Source organism: Bos javanicus, chromosome 7 (assembly GCF_032452875.1).
Source record: "Bos javanicus breed banteng chromosome 7, ARS-OSU_banteng_1.0, whole genome shotgun sequence".
In the NCBI taxonomy this organism is placed as follows: domain Eukaryota; kingdom Metazoa; phylum Chordata; class Mammalia; order Artiodactyla; family Bovidae; genus Bos; species Bos javanicus.
Window position 1 is genome coordinate 80,405,553 of NC_083874.1, and position 22,066 is coordinate 80,427,618.

At 39.3% G+C, this 22,066-nt stretch overlaps 1 protein-coding gene across 3 annotated transcripts in view; it reads left to right on the plus strand.

Moving 5' to 3' along the window:
• The window catches only part of MSH3 (mutS homolog 3), a 183,405-nt gene that overhangs the window by 62,093 nt on the left and 99,246 nt on the right, over window positions 1-22,066 (plus strand). For all 3 annotated transcript variants that reach the window (XM_061424296.1, XM_061424297.1, XM_061424298.1), the window contains exon 13: window positions 20,538-20,670. In XM_061424296.1, the coding sequence (XP_061280280.1) occupies window positions 20,538-20,670 (133 nt within the window). The remainder of the gene's footprint in view (window positions 1-20,537; window positions 20,671-22,066) is intronic.

Below are 22,066 nucleotides of genomic sequence, written 5' to 3' on the forward strand. Positions count from 1 at the left end.
GCCATTTTCTTCTCCAGGGGATCTTCTTGACCCAGGGTTCAAACCTGCATCTCCTGCTTGGCAGGTGGATTCTTTACCACTGAGCCACCAGGGAAGCCCACCTCTTTTTGTGTTCCTGCACCTTATATGTTGTTGTTACCTGTGGTTCTCTTCTGGGGCGTCTTCTCACTTTCAGCACTGCTTAGGGTCTTACCTGTGGCCGTGGCATCTCCTGTAACTTCATGTGCTGATGGCTTGGTCACCATCATCTCCCCCAGTTCCAGACCCACACATCCGCGAGCACATTTCTGCCTCAGGAAACGTTCCACGTGAGTTGCAAAAGAAATTGGAAATAACATTATTTCCTTCAGTGAGAGAGTGATCTCTTGGAAATGCAGCTCTCGTGTGTGAGCGCATGCCCATACAGGTATGCATATACACTTACAGAACAGCAGAGTATTGACCACAAAAGGAACCTGAGAAATCAGTTTCTCCACTCTTAGTGGAGGAATTATTTTGACCAATGATGAAAATAGTCTGTCTGTAAGAAGTAGTATTATATCACCTTGCCTTTTTGTAAAATCACTTTTTATGAAAGACTCTCAGATGAAAGCCTTTTTGTAAAGACTTTGTTTATCAAGAAGGCTAAGTATCTCCACCCATCTGGTCTTGCCCTTCTCTGTTCCTGTCTGCACTACCCAAAGATGATTGGAAAAACAATGTGTCTCTGATTATGTTTTGCTCTCCACTATTTACAGTTCTCACAACACACTGAGGTGTAATTTATTTCTGGACCTTTGTACAGTCTGTTCCCTTTTTCTAAAATGGAAACTACTCATTTCTGTTTCCCTCTTAATTTCCTGGCTGCTTCTTCAAAGTTTCCTTTGCTCTCTGTTCATCTCTGTATTATTTTTTTTTTAATTTGTTTCTTAAAGATTTTCTCTCTCTCTTTTTTTTAAATATGGACCTTTTCCAAAGTCTTTATTAAACTTATTACAATATTGTTTCTGTTTTATGTTTTGGCCCCTTTTGGCTGTGAGGCATGTGGGATTCCAGCTCCCTGACCAGGGATCGAACCCGCACCACCTGCATTGGAAGTCGAAGTCTTAACCACTGGACTGCCAGGGAAGTCCCTTTCTCTGTGTCTTTAAATGTTGGAGTTCTGAGGCCTGAATCTTAGGAGCTCCATTTTCTTCCTTCCCTTATCCTTCCTTCCCCTCCTCTCTCCAATGAACTTACCTAAACCAATGACCCTAAATATCAAAATGTCAGTGATTCTCAAATTTATGTCTTTTGTCCTTACCCTGCTCTATTCTCCAGGCTTATATATTCAACTTAGACTCCTAACCACATAGGTGTATCACAAGCATCTCAAGCTTAACATATTTAACCCTATTCCTCCTTCTGGTTTCCCTGTTCTAGGAACCAGCTGCTCTACCTCATGAGATTCATGGGCCAGAAGCCTGGGAGTTACTCTGGATGCTTCCTTTTGACAACCACATCCAATCTAAGTCCTTTTGCTTTTATCTCTAAAATATATCCATAGTCTGTGTGTGTCTTGCCATCTTGACCACCATCACCCTGGTCTAAATTCTCAGTAGCTCCCACTTGGGACTGCAGCAGTATCCTCCTAACTGATCTCTCTCTCTCTCTTTTTTTTAAACTATTTATTTTGTCTCGGGCTATAGCCGATTAACAGTGCTGTCACGGTTGCGGGTGGACAGCAAAGGCAGTCATCCATATACACGTATCCATTCTCCCACAGGCTCCCTTCCCATCCAGCCTGCCACATAACATTGAGCAGAGTTCCCTGTGCTATACAATATGTCCTTGTTGGTTGTTCATTTTAAATATAGCACTAACTGATTTCCCTTTAGAAAATGAAAACTGAATTATGTCACTCCCCTTCCTTAATCCTCATTGGCTTTCCATTGTGCTTTGGGTAAAATTAAAATTCTTAAACATGGCTCTTCAGTATGACTGTGCATTCGTGCGTTCATTGTTTCCTGATCACTCTGGCCTTCCTCTGATTTCTGAGTATCCCAGAACTTTCTCTCATCTTTTGGTCTCTGCATTTACTCGTCTTTCTATCTAGAATGTTCTTTGCTCTCTCTTCAATTTTTACAGTTAGCTCCTCTATTCTTTAGGTTTTACCTCAAAGTGCTACTTCTTCAGAGAGTTTTTTCTTTGCCCTCCTAATCCAAGTTATATTCTTCATATCATTCTTGAATAGTATATAGGACTTATTATGATTGATATTTGTTTATCAGTGTTGTTTAATATCTGTCTCACAAAACTGTGTGTTTCATTTATAACAAGCATTCGATAACTATCTTTCCCCTGTGCTCATTTCTCTACATGTGTACTTTTCAAACAAAATATGTTATTATTGTAAAATATGCATAATGTATAATTTATCATCATAATAATTTTTATGTGTCAGTAAATATATTACATTCATGAAGTACATTTGAAAATGTAATAAATACATTAATATTGTTGTGCAACCACAACACAGTCCATCTTCAGAACTCTTTTCATCTTGCAAAACTGAAACTCAGTACACTTTACTGAATAACTTCTCATAACCTCCTTTTCCTAACCTTGAGCAAACACCATACTACTTTCTGTCTTTATGAATTTGACTATTCTAGGTACCCCACAAAGGTGAAATAACACAAGGTTTGTCTTTTTGTGACCATCTTATTTCATTTAGTGTGATATCTTCAAGGTTCATTCATGTTGTATATATCGATATTTTGTCCTTTTTTGAAAAATTGAGGTATAGTATGTAGTTGCTTTATAATATTTTATTAATTTCAGTTGTATAACACAGTAGTTCAATATTTTTATCGATTATACTCAATTTAGGAGAAGGCAATGGCACCCTACTCCAGTACTCTTGCCTGGAAAATCCCATGGACGGAGGAGCCTGATAGGCTGCAGTCCATGGGGTCGCAAAGAGTTGAACACGACTGAGAGATTTCACTTTCACTTTTCACTTTCATGCATTGGAGGAGGAAATGGCAACCCATTCCAGCGTTCTTGCCTGGAGAATCCCAGGGATGGCGGAGCCTGGTGGGCTGCCGTCTGTGGGGTAGCACAGAGTCGGACACGACTGAAGCGACTTAGCAGCAGCAGCAGCATAATCAATTTAAAGTTATTACAAAATAATGACTATAATTCCCTGTGTTGTACAATATATCCATTATTTGTTCTATACATAGTGGTTTATGTCTCTTAATCCTATACCTCTACCTTGCCCAGCCCACTTTTCATCTCCCAGCTGGTAACCACGAGTTCATTCTCTAAATCTGTGAGTCTGTTCTTGTTTTGTTACATATGTTTATTTGTTTTACTTTTTTAGAGTCTGCATATAAGTGATTCAGTTCAGTTCAGTTCATTTCAGTCACTCAGTCGTTTCTGACTCTTTGTGACCCCTTGAATCGCAGCATGCCAGGCCTCCCTGTCCATCACCAGCTCCCGGAGTCTACCCAAACCCATGTCCATCTAGTCAGTGATGCCATTCAACCATCTCATCCTCTGTCGTCCCCTTCTCCTCCTGCCCTCAATCTTTCCCTGCATCAGGGTCTTTACTAATGAGTCAGCTCTTTGCATCAGGTGGCCAAAGTATTGGAGTTTCAGCTTCAACATCAGTCCTTCCAGTGAACACCCAGGACTGATCTCCTTTAGGATGGACTGGTTGGATCTCCTTGTAGAGTCCAAGGGACTCTCAAGAGTCTTCTCCAACACCACAGGTCAAAAGCATCAATTCTTTGGTGCTCAGCTTTCTTTATAGTCCAACCCTCACATCCATACATGATTACTGGAAAAACCATAGCCTTGACTAGACGGACCTTTGTTGGCAAAGTAATGTCTCTGCTTTTGAATATGCTGTCTAGGTTGGTCATAACTTTCCTTCCAAGGAGTAAGTGTCTTTTAATTTCATGGCTGCAGTCACCATCTGCAGTGATTTTGGAGCCCAGAAAAATAAAGTCAGCCACTGTTTCATGTTTCCCCATCTATTTTCCATGAAGTGATGGGATGCCATGATCTTCGTTTTCTGAATGTTGAGGTTTAAACCAACTTTTTCACTCTCCTCTTTCACTTTCATCAAGAGGCTCTTTAGTTCCTCTTCACTTTCTGCCATAAGGGTGGTGTCATCTGCATATCTGAGGTTATTGAGATTTCTCCCAGCAGTCTTGATTCCAGCTTGTGCTTCTTCCAGCCCAGTGTTTCTCATGATGTACTCTGCATAGAAGTTAAATAAGCAGGGTGACAGTATACAGCCTTGGTGTACTCCTTTTCCTGTTTGGCAGAGAGTATTTGTCTTTCTCTGACTTATTTCACAAAGCATAATACTATCTAGGTCTATCCACATTATTGCAAATTGTAGAATTTCATTCTTTTTTATGGCTGAGTAATATTCCATTGTATATATATCACAGATTCTTTATCTGTTCATCTGTTAGTGGACACTTAGGTTATTTCCGTATGTTGGTTTTTCTAAATAGTGATCATGTGATCATTGGGATACGTGTATCTTTTCAGATTAGTGTTTTTGTTTTCTTTAAATGTATATCCAGCAGTAGAATTACTGGGTTATATGGTATTCTATTATTAGTTTTTTGAGTAGCCTCCATACTGTTTTCCATATTGGCTGCAGCAATTTACAATCTCACCAATAGTGTACTGTCGTTCAGTCACTCAGTCCTGTCCAACTCTTTGTGACCTCATGGACTGCAGCTTGCCAGGCTTCCCTGTCCTTCACTATCTCCCAGAGTTTGCTCAAACTCATGTGCATTGAGTTGTTGATGCCATCCAACCATTTCATCCTCTGTTGTCCCCTTCTTCTCCTGCCTTAAATCTTTCCCAGCCCCAGGGTCTTTTCCAGTGAGTCAGCTCTTTGCCTCTGGTGACCATAGTATTAGAGCTTCAGCTTTAGCATCAGTCCTTCCAATGATATTTAGAGTTGATTTTCTTTAGGTTTGACTGATTTTATTTCCTTACTGTCCAAGGGACTCTGAAGAGTCTTCTCCAGCATCACAGTTCGAAAGCATCAATTCTTCAGCACTTAGCCTTCATTATGGTCCAACTCTCACATCCCTACATAACTGCTGGAAAAACCATAGCTTTGACTATATGGACCTTTGTCAGCAAAGTGATGTCTCTGCTTTTTTAATATGCTGTTTAGGTTTGTCATAGCTTTTCTTCCAAGGAGCAAGTGTCTTTTAACTTCATGGCTGTAGTCACAGTCCTCAGGGATTTTGGAATCCAAGAAAATAAAGTCTGTCACTTTCTACTTTTTTCCCTATCTATTTGCTGTGAAGTGATGGGACTGGATGCCATGATATTCAGTTTTTGAATGTTGAGTTTCAGTCTTTTTCACTGTCCTCTTTCACCTTTATCAAGAGGCTCTTTAGTTTCCCCTTTGCTTTCTGCCATTAGGGTAGAGTCACCTGCATGTCTGAGGTTATTGATATTTCTTCCAGCGGTCTTGATTCCCGCTTGAGCTTCATCCAGGTTGGCATTTCACATAATGCACTAGGGTTCCGTTTTCTCCTTTCCAACATTTATTTGTTGACTTTTTGATGATAGTCATTTTGACTGTTGTGAAGTTATAATTTTAATATGGTTTGATTCACATTTCTTTGATAATTAGTGATGTTGAGTATCTTTTCATATGCCTGTTGGCTATCTGTGTATCTCCTTTGGAAAAATGTCTATTCAGATCTTCTGCCCATTTTAAAAATTGTTTTATATTGAATTGTATGAGCTATTTATGTAATTTGGATATTAACTCCTTATTGGTCATGTCAGTTGTAAGTAACCTCCCAATCAGTAGGTTGTATTTTTGTTTTATTGACAGTTTCCTTGACTGTGCAAAAGCTTTCAAGTTTAATCAGACCTCATTTGTTTAGTTTTGCTTTTTTTTCTTTTGTCTTGGGAGGCAGATTCAAAAACGTATTGCTATGAGTTATGTTGAAGAGTGTTCTGGCTATGTTTTCTTCTAGGAATTTTATGGTTTCAGGTCTTAGATTTAGATCTTTGAATCCATTTTGAGTTTCTTTTGTGTATGTTTCAATGATGTATTCTGATTTTACTGATTTACGTGTCACATCTAGTTTTTCCAGCATCACTTATTGAGGAGACTGTCTCTTGTTGTCGCCTTTGTCATAGATTAATTGACCATAAGTGCATGGGTTTATTTCTTGGCTGTCTACTCTGTTCCATTGATCTATACATCTGTGTCTGTACTCGTACCATACTGTTTTGATTACTGTAGCTTTGTAGTATTGTTATTAAGTGGATATTTATTATTCATTGAAGGAATAATTAAAAGAGTAACTCATTCAAGATCTAACTCAGATCCTGCCTCTGAAAAGTTCTTCTCCCTCAATCCCCACTTCATCCTTGTAGAAAGGTATCTTCCCTCAATTTTATCCTGCTTCTTACTCCTCCACCCCTGACACATACACAGAATGCATAATGAGGCTAACAGTGCTTTTAATATAACAGGTGATCAAGAAATTATGAACAAATGAATCCATTTAACAATCTTAGGGTTGTAAGTAGGCTTTGAAAATAAAAACACATCTATGTAAGGGAAGTTTATTTTTCTCAGAAAAACTCCTTGAATTAAAAGACCCTTAGAAGCAGTTTTTTTTTTTTTTTTCATATGATTCCTTGTCTTAGTGCCATAGAATTGGTTCTGAGAAATCATTTCTTCCTTTCTAGTGGAATAATTGCTTGGTCTGATGTGAAAAGGTGATATTTAACCATGGAAGAAATGGTGTTGCAACATCTTGCATTCTTGTCACACCCCTCATAGGGTTAGAAGTTACTCAGAGAAAGTCATATGACTTAGTAAGGAATCCAGGCTTGGTGACAAGAATCAGGCATAGCTAGTTTTAAGTATCGTGTAAAAAAAATCTAGCTTATAACTCTAAACTCATCTGAGTCAAACTTTATTTGCTTACAAATATTTAGAGTCATTATGATTTTCGAGTATGGCTTTTTAAAGTCCATACCAGTAGAATCTGAAGTACATAATGGGTCTGTTAGTTTATTATGGGTGCTGAAACGAAGTACCCAAAGACTAGGTTGCTTAAACAGCATGAATTTGTCTCACAGTTCTGGAGGCTAGAAGTCCAAGATCAAAGCATCTGTGTGTCTGTGAAGGAGAATCTATTCAGAGTCCCTCTCCTAGCTTCTGGTGGTTTGTTGTCAATCTTTGGTGTGTCACTTGGCTTATAGACGTGTCTTTTTTTTTTTTAAGGGATAATGCCTTTTGTTTTTTTCCTGTGTTTGTTTTACATTTTATGTATTTATTTTTGGCTGTGCCGAGCCTTCATTGCTCTACACAGGCTTTCTCTAGCTGTGACGAGTTGGGGCTACTTTCTCGCTGTGGTGCACAGGCTTCTCACTGCTGTGGCTTCTCTTTTGCAGAGCATGGGCTGTAGGACACACAGGCTTCAGTAGTTGCAGTTCACAGGCTCTAGAGCATGTACTCAGTCATGATGCACGGGCTTGGTTGCTCCACAGCATCTGGACTCTTCCCAGACTGGGGATGGACCCATGTCCTGTGCATTAACAGGTGTTCTCTTACCCACTGCACCACCAGGGAAATCCAGTGTGTCACACTTACCTCTGCCTTCATGTTCGTGTGGTATTTTCCCTGTGTGCTTCTCTCTTCATACGGCATTCTTTTAGTAAGAATATAATCATATTGGATTAGGAGCTTACACTGTTCCATTATGACCTCATCTTAACCAATTGAATCTACAGTAACCTTACTTCCAAGTCAGGTCACATTCTGAGGCACTGGGGGTTAGGTCTTCAACACATATTTTTGGAGGGGACACAATTTCATCCATAACAGATAGGCTCAATTATTTCATATTTTTCCTTTTCTTGGCACAGACAGATCAAATGTGCTCATCTCTTGAATGGAAACAAGTGTTTTGATTATCATTTAAATGTGCACACATTTTTATTCAACATCTGAAGTGAGATGGTAGAGAACACTGAATTTGTAAATTGCAAACGTTCTGTAATTTTATGCCTGTAGTACAGGACTCTGAAAAATCTTTCATCTTCCTTACCTTTGAAAAACATTCTGGATTGTATCTGTCCAGGTGTAGGTATTTATGCAAAATGTTTAGATTGATTTTAGAGATGAAAAGGAAACTTTATTTTTTTAAAAAAAGAAAGGAAAGTATTTTGCTAGAAAGGAGATGTCCAGATCTAAGAGTTGAGAAAAGAAGAGTAGCCAAGGTGGGAGGAGGGAAGTGCTGAGGCTTGAGAGGTGAGTTCTGGTCTGTTCCTCTCTGTACCGGTGTCTACGTGGGGGAAGTAGGAGATGAAAACTCAAAAGGATCAAATGCATAGAAGATGGTAGCGGTTACTGCTTTTGTTTTATAGATGAGAAAAAGTGACATTCAGGTTCATTATCCAAGATTATCCAGCAAAGCACACAGGCATATCTGAAAGCACAGTTTTGGAGCAAATGAGACACTAGAGCTTGAGTTCAGATTTGCTCCCGCATTTCTGTCACTTGGGACAAGTTACGAACTTTTGAACACTTCAGTTTCTTCACTTGTAAAATGGAAATTGCACCACCTACGCTGTAGTGGTGTTATGAGGACCAAATGAGATGGTCTGCATAAAGGGTTAGTGTGGATCCTGGCGTCAGTCACACAGTCAAGTGGCTGTGGACTTTATAATACCCCAAAATTGGAAGCAACCTGGCTATTAGGAGGGGAGTGCTAAAATAGTTACCTGGTCATACGTTAGAATACGGGATAGCAGTTAAAATGAATGAGTTGAGTCTACATGTTTTAACATGGATAACTCTCATAAAAATAATGTTTATGACATAGGACATGATAACCTATTTATCTAAATGTTGTAACACACAGTAATACCGTTTGTTGTTTCAGGTTTCAGACATAAGTGGCAGAAATATAAGTACAAGAAGTAGAAAGGATGTTTAATAACATCAGGAAAGTGGTTACTTCTGGGAAGAGAAGAAAGAGAAAGAAAAATGGATGGAGGAGTGTTTTCTGTGTGTTTGCAGTGTTTTATTTTTAGAAAGTAATAATATGGAGAAAATATACATATACACATATACATGTATATTTTTTTAAATGGTACTGCTACCACCCCTTCACCACCATCCTGATCAGGTGACAGTGAGATGCAAACTCAAGCCCATCTGTCTGGAAAGCCCATGTTAGACTCCAGAGCATTTACTTTTCACCTCATCTTGTTTTAGAAAGATGGGAAGTCAGTCCTGGCTGGGGGCTTCCAGTGGTGAAAGGAAGGAGGCTATGTGCCCCTGTTGTCAGCTGTCCAGTATATGTCCCCATCAGTTCTCCGGAATCTGGTGCTTCATGCGTTGTGTCTTTTGTGTAGCTGTAGTCAGGATTTTGGAGAATGTGCAAGGGCTACTGGTGAGTAGGTGGGGGTCCCTGTGTGCGTCTTTCTCAGAATCATACAACCATTAGCAGTTGAGCATTGTCATTGTCTGTGGTCAGGCTTGGATCACAACCTTTCTCTTTCATTTAATGCTTTAACTTGACCCAATCCTGGGGATTTAGGAAGCTCAGCTTTCTGTTCTGATTGACCAGGTGCCCATTAACACTTAGTAGTATAAAATAGGTTTTTAAAATTTTGTATGATTTAATCTCAATGACAAGACAGTGTTCCTATTCTCAAGGAGCTTCTAATCTAATTTGACCAAGGTATAATCTTCTAGTGAGGAGGAGCTGAAAGTGAAGGAAACTTTAATACCTAAAATAAAATGCTTGCTCTTCACTATCTAGCTCAATAATGTAGTTAGAACAAATGAAGAATACTTTTATAATTCAGTTAGATTTTTAGAAAGCTGCTTAAGAGAATTAAGCATGCTAAGTATTCTTGGAATTTAAATCACATAAATATTTAAGAAAATTGAAGCTTGTTGGTATTAGGAAGTAGGTCTGGGACTAGATTTCTGTGTAATTTTCTAGAGCACTAAGTATATTTTACTGATAGTTAATTCTCTTGAATAATTTTTAAAATTTATTTATTTTTAATGGAGGATAATTGCTTTACAATATTGTATTGGTTTTTGCCATACATTAACATGAATCAGCTATAGGTATACATGTCCCTTCCCTCTTGAACCTTCTCTTGAGTAATTAAATGACTTTTATTTTGGTAAACCCTTATGTTTGGGGTATTAGCGTTTGTATCTCTAATTCATATGCATACGTGCATACTAAGTCGCTTCAGTCGTGTCTGACTCTTTGTGACCGCATAGACTGTAGCCCGTCAGGCTCCTCTGTCCATGGGATTCTCCAGGCAAGAATACTGAAGTGGGTTGTCATTTCCTACTCCAGGGGATCTTCCCCACCCAGGGATCGAACCTGTGTCTTTTAGGTCTCCTGCACTGGCAGGCAGGTTCTTTACCGCTAGTGCCACATAGCCCTAGTCTAAGTGACAAAGTAATAGAATATTATATGTTTGCTCCACTTAACATTTCATTTATTTTAGCAAGACTAAGTGCCATTTTTAACTCTGGAACTTCCTGAAATTAACTACATGAGAAGGCCCTATTTATTCTTTGTGGTTTCCCATGATCCATGAGTCTGCTTATAAACATTCACATGTGGTGACTCTAATCTTACTCAGTCCAGTGAGACACAGTACTGCTCACAAATGGGATGGAAGAGTGGTGGGTGAAGCCTACCTGGGGGCTGTGATTGATGGGTGTTGACCCCCTGCCTCTTCACCTTTGCTGTGTGGACGTGAGTGAAAGTGGAGAGGGGTTTTGCTGCCACCAAGAAAAAGTGACCCTAAAAGCCTCTTATCCAAATGTCTGCCCTGTTATTGCGTATGGTTTAACCAGCATCTTTTGGGATGCTTCTGTGCAGGAACCTTGAGCTGGTCTCTGCTTTGTTCTGTAGTTGCCAAGTTTCCAAGAATATATAACAGGCCAACCTTACACCCAGGTTCATTATTCTGATTCGTCTTATCCCTGTGGTCTGGCAGTCTCCAAGTTGTGAAACTTATTTATAATTGTCCCATCATGCCTTATGGTTCCTAGTAAAAACAAATACAGATCCTCCCTGAAGATGTACACTCTCATCTAGGCCTCCTAGGAATTTCAAAGAGAAAACTCTGCCATAAGTTCATAAACCATAATTACAAAAGATGTGGGGAAACAAGTACCCATGAGTGTGAGTTAGTGGAAGTTATAAACACTAGACAGAATCCCAAGACCTTTAGATAGTGAGATTAGAAAGATGAATATTGAACCACCAAATTAAAAGAAACACAAAAGGGAATCAAAACATGAGCACAGCACAAAAATACCATCAGAAGAAATCAGATTGATTTTTAAAAACAACTCCATGTAGCTTTTATTAATATAAACAGTGGGTAGGATTGAGGCCTGCGCAGGTCCCAGCCTTACCATGGTTTGGGATTGCTACCTGCCTCATAAAGCAAAGCAGAGGGTTTTTCTTCTGGGAGGACAAAAGTCGTCTCCTCCTCTGAAAAAACCTTTTACATAGTTGGCTTTGGCATCTTCTAGGAATAGAGGGGCAGGGATTGAGGCTTCATGAGTCTGGGTTTTCAGTTGAGGTGTTACTGGGGAGCAAGTTCTTGTTAGGTTGCAGAAAGAATTCAGAGACAAGACAGAGAGTTCAGGGAAGCAAAGCGAGAATTTATTAAGTGGACAGTGGGCAGTCTCAGGTGAGTAGCTGCACTGAGTTTGTTTGGCATTGCAGTTATATGAGGCATAGAAATGAAGGAGCAGAATATTCATTGGGGAGGGAGGGGTTTGGAGTTGTATACTCTGATTTTCATCCCAGCTCCACCTTCCTGAGGCGAGGGGGGATTTTTGTCCTTATTTAGTCTTGATCAGAAGTATCATGGTATCACTGCATGATGGGAACTTCTTATCTTCAAGGCTAATTTTACTGTAATAAGACCATGATGAGCAAAAGATTACATTCAGATGCCAGAGATTCCCTCCTTTTCCTATCTTTCTTTGTCGGCCTCCAGGACACTTATCACCCCAAAATGTGTGGTTTCATGTCAGTCCAGAGGTTCCTTCTTTTCTTTGTATGCCCAAGGACTCACATTGTTGATAAGATGTATGGTCTCCTGCAATTTGGCCTGCACCCCCCTTTCTCTGTTTTCTTTAGCTATCTGCCTGCTCAAACAGAGGAAGAGAGAGAAGGTCAGAGTGGAGTGTCGTTATCTCAGAACTCATCTCTGTTAACTCAGCCTGAGCTTCTTGAGTCATGGAAGTGGATTCCTTACTAAAGTAATAGTCTCCAAAAAAAAGAAAAGAAACAAATGGTGAGTTAGACCAGTGTAGATGAAATAACTGAAATCCAAGATATTATCTAAAGAAATTACCCAGAGTGTAGCACAGAGAGATAGTACGAGCAAAGAGAAAAGAGACTAAAAGACAAATAAAAAATTAGGTGGTCTAACATAGTCCTCATCAAATTTCCAGTAGAAGAAAATGAGAGAGAATAGGAAAAGAGAGACAGTGTTCAAAGAAATGAAAGATGAGAGTTTCTCACATTTCATGAAAGATGTGAATCTTTAGGTTTAGAAAGCACAGTTGAATCCAAAGTGCAATTGAAAACAAACAAGAAATCCACATTTTCCTAAATTACAATGAAACTATGTATGATTCTAAATCAGAGATAAAAATCCTATAGAGGTCAAGGGAGCAAAGAAAGATCAACTGTAAAGCAATGGAAATTACATAACTGATTTAAGTTCTATTTTCCCTATCTATTCTGTTCTTCATCTGCTTTCTTTTCACAATGTCTTTTGAATTTTTTGAGTATTTTTTTATCATTCAGCCCCATACCCCACAAAGCTTGGTAGTTTGTAGCCTCTTTCTATTGTCTGTTGCTTCTCTTGATTCTTACTCATCTGGCTTCTTTTTATACATGAACACTTGATTATCTTTGTGTACGAATTATATTATTTGAAAATTTGTGTTTTTTTTTTTTGTAATTTTAATTTTATCTTATTTTTAAACTTTACATAATTGTATTAGTTTTGCCAAATATCAAAATGAATCCATCACAGGTATACATGTGCTCCCCATCCTGAACCCTCCTCCCTCCTCCCTCCCCATACCATCCCTCTGGGTCGTCCCAGTGCACTAGCCCCAAGCATCCAGTATCGTGCGAGAGCAACACTGTTTACAGTAGCCAAGATATGGAAACAACCCAAATGTCCATCAACAGACGACTGGCATAAGAAGATGTGGTGTGTATACACACACACACACACACACTTGTGCTTGTGTTTGTGCTTAGTCAGTCATTCGTATCCAGCTCTTTGTGACCCCATGGACTATAGCCCCCACCCAGGCTTCTCTGTCCATGGGGATTCTCCAGGCAAGAATACTGGAGTTGGTTGCCATGCCCTCCTCCAGGGGATCTTCCCAACCCAGGGATCAAACCCAGGTCTCCTGCATTGCAGGTGGATTCTTTACCATATGGGCCACACACACACACACACACACATAAATAATGGAATGTTACTCTGTCATAAAAAAGAATGAAATATTATATTGCCATTTTCACCAGTATGAATGGACCTAGAGAACATTATATGTAGTGACAAATACTGTATGATGTTACATGTATGTGTAATCTAAACACCATACAGATGAATGTATATGTAAAGTAGAAACAGACTCATAGAAAGCAAACTTATGGTTACAGAGGGAAAGGTTTGATAGCATTTTATATATATATATAAATATTATATATATAAATAGAATTATATTTAATATTTTGTAATAATTTATAATGAAACATAATATGAAAAAAAAACTTGAATCACTTTACCTCTGAAACTAACACAATATAGTTGATGTCAACTGTACTTTAATTAAATAAATAATACGAGTACTAACGTGAAGGTACCTTCTCCTAAAGAATATTTTTGTTTGCTTTTGCCAGATTCTTGGTGGTATTACCAGTCTGGGACTGTCTTAATATAAGTTCAGTTTTGACATGTTTCAGTTCATCCAAATGATACTAACCTAGACTACAAATTTACCCTTACTATGAGGCCAGCTCATTTTTGCAGAAGATTCTTCTGGCATATCTTTTTAGTGCAAAAGTAGTGTTGACTGCTGGATTATTTATTTGGGTTCTTGTTTTCATTTTGATAGTTTTTTCTTACCATTTTGTTAGTCCTTTGATACTTGTGACAACATGTTTTTATGTTTTGTTTGGCTTTTTAAATTGTCCCCAATGGGAGGAATGGTCTGGAAGTACCCATTCCCATTATTGTCAAAAACAGAAATCATCTTTCATGCTCTTTTCAATGGCTTAGGTTTGTGGCCTGAACCAATAATGGAAGGTAGCTGTCAGGAAATTGTTTTGTCTAATATTCTGAAAGGGGTAAATTGTCTCGGTAAAATGATGCCTCTTTTGAATATGAGTAATAAAAATCCTTAAAAACTGGTTGGGTGATTTACAGTTTGCAACTAAGTAAATATTCAGAATAGCTCTTTACAATGTAATTTCATAAATAAACCCTTTCTTTCATGGTCTGTAAGGTTTTGAGCATGATGTTTGCAGATGGCATCTTACTACCTCTCATTACCTCTCAGAAAGAAGTTATTCCTCCTTTTCTCCTCTCCCCCTCCCTGTATAATCCATCACAATCCCTGTTTACTTTACCTCTATAATATGTTTTTAAACTATGTGCTCTTTGCACTGGTATGTCCTCTACTTGGGTTTAGATCATCAGTGCCACTCCTCTGGATTCCTGAAGCGTCCTCCTAATCAGTCTTCCTGCTACTGTCCTTGTGTCCTTGTCAAAATTAGCCGTTGACTCCCCTTGCTCTCAGGACTAAGTCAGAGCTCCTGTGTGGCCTGCATTATTCCCGTGACCAAGTTCCTGTTCTGTTTTCTAGCTCCTACTGTTACACTTTCACTCTCCATCTTCTGTTTTTTTTTTTTTTAATTTGACTGTGCTGGGTCTTAGGGCATGTGGGTCTTCAGTCTTTGTTGCAGCGTGTGGGGTCTTTAGTTGCAGCATGTGGGATCTAGTTCCCTATCCAAGGATCAAACCTAGGCCCCCTGCATTTGGAGTGCCGAGTATTAGCCCCTGTACCACCAGGGAAGTCCCTACTTCTTCTATTTATGCAATTGGTGCTTTATAAACACTCAGTAATTGTTCATTGAGTGAATAAGTGAATAGTGTATGTGAAAGGCAAAGCTAGGTAGATTCAAGTAATGATGGTTAGGCCCTAGCAGAAGGCCTATGACTCATGTTTCTTTCTACCAGAAAGCTGTTTAGGTAGTTGATTTAGCCATATTGTATGACCAATGTGTTAATGTCTGAATTTAATTTATTCATTTTATATTATCTTTTAGAGCTAACCTTTCAGTAAAAAATCAGAACAAACTACCAAAACACCCCCAACTTTTCCCCAGTAGTTTATCTCTTTCCCTCCAAATAAACTTATATTAGAATAATAGAGGCATCTTCCACAAATAGCAACCAGTAGGTACAGACTGATCACTTGTCCTTACTGTGGCAGTGGCTGTAGGTGATACACTGTGTTTCAGTGACAGCCCCACACAGCAGATACTAACGTCATCACTCCATTGGTTTTCAAATGTGAAGGACTCTAGTGACACCCACATTTACTTGTTGGATCTTTGGTGATAAAGGAGAATCTCTGTCATCTCCAGGACCTTAGATTCATTATTTTTTTTGTCATATGGAATGAAATGAATGATCCAGGTGTTCTCTTTTTCATTTGTTTAGAATGTATCCTGTCGTATGATCAATTGTAGAGTATCATAGGATATCTTGGAAGAATAATATATTTATCATCATTTAATTGGCAGTGCTATTTCCTGTTTTGTTGATCTCTCTCACTGACTGGTTCCCTGATACTTCAGCAATAAAGAATCCACCTTGCAATGCAGGAGACACACGTTTGATCCCTGTGTCAGGAAGATTCCCTGCAGGAGGAAATGGCAACCCATTCCAGTATTCTTGCCTGAAAAATCCCATGGTCAGAGGAGCCTGTTGGGCTATACAGTCCAAAGGGTTGCAGAGAGTCACATGACTGAGCGATTGAGCACACTCATTGCACCAAAATAATTGTTTTCTATTCTGGTGGTCTGACCAATTATTTTATTACAGTTATTTAGAAAGTCTTATACCCGCCAATTAGAGAACAGTTCTGAGATACACCAAAAAACCTGATTGGAGGTCATTTTTACTGATTTGCCTTCTGATCTGCTTATTGGAGTTAAAAGTGGAAGTATGGCTGCCCCAGTGATGAGAAATTCACGATAAATACTGCCTCACACCCTCTCCAGTTCTCCCTGACTGGGGTAGACGTTTATGGCATTGTTTCTCAATGTACCTCCTATCAGGTCTCAGCACAGTACTTCAGGTCACTACTGCCAGTCAGATTTAGCACTTAAGATGCTAGGACTGGCCTTTCTTGTGTAATCCTTTCTTGTTCACTTTGCACAAAATACCATTTTGTATATCTATGCCTAGAGGCTTGTCTAAACATAGTTATATCCCAGCTTAGGTTTTGGGTGTTGTTTCTCCCTCCCCTGTGCTGTTCTTTGTGGTACCTACCAAACAAATTTCATAACCAAATAAAGGTGTCTGTGGCTTCCCTGGTGGCTCATTTGCTAAAGAAATCTGCCTGCAATGCAGGAGACTACCTGCAGTAGAGGAGACCAGAGTTCAATCCCTGGGTCGGGAAGTTCCCCTAGAGAAGGAAATGGCTACCCGCTCCAGTATTCTTGCCTGGAAAATCCCATGGACAGAGGACCCTGGCAGGCTACAGTCCATAGGGTTGCAAAGAGTAGGACAAGACTGAGTGACTACACCACCACCAAAGGTGTCTGTAATAATAGTGGGGTAACAGCCAACAAGTATTGAGTAGCTATTGTGTGTCAAGCAGTCTGCTAAGTGCTTAATATGTATTATTTCATTGAATTCTTATAACAATTCTATATGAGTTAGGGACCATTATTATTCCCATTTTATAGATGGAGAAGCTAGGGCAAGTCTAAATAACTGGTAAATGAAAGAACCTGGATTTGAACTGAGGTTATTTCTCTTCTTCGCTCAAGCTCTTTACCTCCGAGCTGTTAACGTCCCTAACAAGTGAAGCCTGGGTTAATGTGAAAATGATTCAGAACAAGGTTTTGTCTTTGCTGTCACAATGCTAAAATAAAAGCCACTACCTATATATTTTCCAAGAAAATATTTTTTGAAAAAGGCTTTTGGAAGACTTCATAAATATGATTTAAGTCTTTTGCTTTTATCTTTCTGTATCTCAGACAACCTTTATAATTTTTGAAAGAGGAGCTATCTGGCTGTCTTATACATTCACAGATGGCATTATTTTATCTGTCCTCATACCATCTGCAGCATCAACTTAGTCTATTTCAATTGGTGTCTTCTTTCATTTGTGCAAGAGTGAGCTATTAAAATAAAACTTTATATTTGTATAGCATTTTGGGGTAAACGTTGTGATAAAATAAATCAATGTTTTACCCTAACAATCTTAATTTAATTTTTTCACCTCATCTTGGTTTATTTTATATGTAGTCTTCGAAATTCAATTGATTTCAGCAGCTACTTATTGAGCATGTATCATGATCAGTTGTGCTATTGGAGAAATGATCCCCATTCTCACAGAGCTTAGGACTTCCCAGGTGGCTCAGTGGTGAAGAATCTGTCTGCCAATGTAGGAGACTCAGGAGATGTGAGTTCAATCCCTAGGTCGGGAAGATCCCCTGGAGGGGGAAATGGCAACCCACTCCGGTATTCTTGCCTGGAAAAATCCCATGAGTAGAGGTGCCTGGTAGGCTACAAGTCGATGGGGTCGCAAAGAGTAGGATATGACTGATCACAAACACACCCTCACACTCACTGAGCTTACTGTTGAGCAGTGAAGACAGTGGAGAAGTAAATACGGTTGTAAGTTTCACTATAAAAAGAAAACAGAGTTGTATGGAAAAGGATGGAAAAGGATGAAATCTAGTTCTAGTGAGTCTAGAAAGCCCTTTCAGAGGAAGAATGAGAAGGAGTTTGCCAAACAAAGTGGAAGGTGGTAGGCAGGAGGAAAAGGGAAACCAGTCTTCAAGGCAGAGTGAGGAGCAGGTGAGAAAGCCGTAATGTCAGAGAACTTGGAGTGACCAAGATGTTGGAAGAAGTTCAGTCTGACTGAAACTTAGAGTGAGAGGAAAAGAGTAACAGGTGATCTAAGATGAGACTTGTGAGGTAAGCAGGGCATTTAAGGATCCTGGATTTGAATCTAAGATTAATGGCAAGTCATTGATGAGCTTAAGGCAGAAGTAAGGCATGAACAGGTTTGGGTTCTAGGAAGACTGCTCAGGCTGTGCTGTGGAGAATGGATTGGGAAAAGGGACAGAGGTGGACATAAGGAGAAAAGTTCGGAGGCTATTTTGGTAGAACACTTCTCTTTGTGAGAAGTCATATTACCTTAGACTAGTGTAGAGGCAATAGAATGGAAAAAACTGGAGATTTAAGAGGCCACAGCATTGAGAATGGAAGAATCAGCCTGTGTGTCTGCAAGATTCTGGCTTGTTCTACTTTTTCACATGACATCAAATGCCTGTTCTATGCAGCAGAGGATGAGCTAGAGAAAAATGGAACAATGATACCTGAAGTTAGCCTCTGCTTTGTGAACAAGCTTGACTTCACAGCATAGTTATAGGGATATGGTGTTGTGTTGAGTCACTTCAGTCGTGTCTGACTCTTTTGCAATCCTAAGGACTGTGAGGCTGTCAGGCTCATCTGTCCATGGGATTCTCCAGGCAAGAATATTGGAGTGGGTTGCCATTTCCTCCTCCAGGGGATCTTCCTGACCCAGGAATCAAACCCATATCTCCTGTGTCTTCTGCATTGCAGGTGGATTCTTTACCCACTGAGCCACCTGGGAACCCTAGTTATAGGGATAAGAAAGATAAAAACTCTCAATTAATTGTAAAACAGTTTAATAGTCATCTAGGCAGGATTCTGATGTCAGGCTGCCCTTTACATCAGTGTGTGTGATAGCAAAAGAATTTTGATAGAGTGCATTCAGTAGCTGATGTCCCCATTCCCCCCCAAATGTCAGTTCTTTTTTTCATTTGCTTGCTTGTTGTCATTCATTCATTTATCGAAAAGAACTTTTACCGAAGGCCCATTTTCTACTAGATATGTTTACTTATTTCAGTTTTTTCACATATGGCCATTATACCTAGTATAGGCCTTTGACATGTGTAGGTGCTGGATGGGTTTTATCTCATTTGGGGCACATTAGTCAAGTTTCCATGTTGAGCTGACAGTCTCACCATTTCTTTCCAAGTGACCCATTACTTAAGGTGTAGCCATTGATAAAATGTTGCAATCCTGGCCTCCCATGTCTCCTGATGTTTTTTTTTTTTTAATTTTTTATTGTAGTTGAATTACAATATAGGGTTAATTATTGCTGTACAGTATGGTGATTCAGTTTTATATATATATATATATATATGCGCACACACACACTCACACATTCTTTTCATATTCTTTTCTGCTATGTAATTTATCACCTGATATTGAATGTAGTTTCCTGAGGTCCTAATGTTTTATCCTCTGCCCTTTCTATTACTGCTTCCAATCTCTGCCCAGGCTCAGTGTGCCTAAGACCTCTTTCAATCAAGCATATGATCAGTTCAGCTACCACCACTGAGATGTCTCCCAAAGCAGCTGGTTGGCTGAATGAAGTGTTTTTTGACTGAGATGGTCAGTTAGTCATCTACTTCATCTACTACTCTAGTACATCTACTCTAGTACATCTACTAGATGTACTAGTACTACTCTAGTACATCTACTACTCTACTTCAGTCAGAGTAGAAAATCCAGTTGCTCACTGTAGATCCATTATATTAGCCAGGTAATAAAAACAGTAGTAGCAAATTCTCCATCTCATTGGTTTAAATACAAAAGAAATGGTTATTTTTTGTTAATGAAAAGTTCATTTGATAGCAGATGTGGGGTGGAAGGTTTTCTGCTCTACTCACAGACTCACGCTGTGAGTCAACAGGTGAGGTGGCTCACAGACTAGCCCTGGGCTCAACATCTAGTTGGCAAAGGGGGAGAGAGTGAATGTGAAATACTGCAGGAGGTTTTATGGGCCATGACTAGAAGTGATGTAATCCTTCCTACATGTATTTCATTGGCTAGAACTTGGGTACATGGCTATACCTCACTGCAGGGGAGGCTGGGAAGCGTAGTCTGTGTGTTTGTTCTGGAGGAAGGAAAACTTACAGAGCCCATCTTTGTCCCATCTGTTTAATGATGTTCCTAGTGTGGTACCTGGTCTTTGATTCCAGTGATAAGGGACAGAGAAGGGCTGCAGGTACGGATGAAATCTCCTTTGTGCTTTTCTAAGTGGCTGCTGTCACAGTACTGGGCATTAGAGTGGGAAATGCCTACATTCTGAGTTCCTAACTTATCTGATAATTGCCATTTCTCTGTTCCCACAGGGAAATAAATGCTCGACTTGATGCTGTATCTGAAGTTCTCCATTCAGAATCCAGTGTGTTTGGTCAGATAGAAAATCATCTACGTAAATTGCCTGACATAGAGAGAGGACTCTGTAGCATTTATCACAAAAAAGTAAGTGTGATAGAAATCACGTCTTTTAAAATTGTTAATTTTCTTCAGCTTGAGGATCGAGTGAAGTTGCTCAGTTGCATCTGACTTTTTGTGATCCCATGGACTGTAGCCTACCAGGCTCCTCCATCCATGGAATTTTCCAGGCACGAGTACTGGAGTGGGTTGCCATTTCCTTCTCCAGGGGATCTTTGTGACCCAGGGATCAAATCCAGGCCTCCCTCATTGCAGGCAGATGCTTTACCCTCTGAGCCACCAGGGGATACCAGATATTAATAGGAAACATCACAGAGCTTTATTGTTATTTTATTTTGTAAAATCTTACAGATAACATAAGAGAATCCTTAGAGATTTTAATTGCACAAACTGAGGTTATTCCAATTTTTGCATTGTTTGCCCACTTCTGTTAACTACAGCAATACATAGAGGCTGTTCTAGTACAGGATATTCTCCTGTTTCATCCTCAAAGTATGGACCATCATCAAAGTAGGAAGTTTACTTAGACTAGCTACTTGAAGAAGAGATGCCTTATTTCTTTTGACCTCACAACAACTTCTTATTTGACTTACCCAAAGGAAAAGTCTGTTTGTAAAATATTTGTGGTATTATTAATATGCAGACAAGTTTGGATATTGAAGCTAAGTAAAACACATTATTTTGATTTTCATCACCTAAGCTTTCTAGTTTTGGAGAAGGCAATGGCACCCCACTCCAGTACTCTTGCCTGGAAAATCCCATATGGAAGGAGGAGCCTGGTAGGCTCCAGTCCATGGGGTCGCTAAGAGTCGAGCATGACTGAGCGACTTCACTTTGACTTTTCACTTTCATGCATTGGAGAAGGAAATGGCAACCCATTTCAGTATTCTTGCCTGGAGAATCCCAGGGACAGAGGAGCCTAGTGGGCTGCCGTCTATAGGGTCGCACAGAGTCGGACACAACTGAAGTGACTTAGCAGCAGCAGCAAGGTTTCCAGTTTAAATCGTATAACAGTAACAAGTGAGAGTTGTTAGACAAATAATTTATCTTCAAAATATGCCTAAAATTAAAAAATTATCAGTTGGTGATATTTGTAATTGTTAATAAACTTTTTATAGTGTCTTACCTACTACAGAAGTCATTCACATATGTTAGACTCTGTTGTAAAAAAAAAACTTTGTGAGGTTGAGAAGGTTTATTACTTTCTTACTGGTGGGAAATTATGTATATTTCTGTCTTTATATAATGCTATGACAGCTTGCATTACCTTGGCTAAAATGATGCTAAGAGGAGGGTTAATAACTTGCTCATAAGTGACAGAATTCATATTTAAACCAGGGTCCTTGACTGGGTTTTAGTGGCTTACATTTTTGGACACTACCATTTTTGATGTAGCAGCAATTTTGAATACTATTAAATCTTT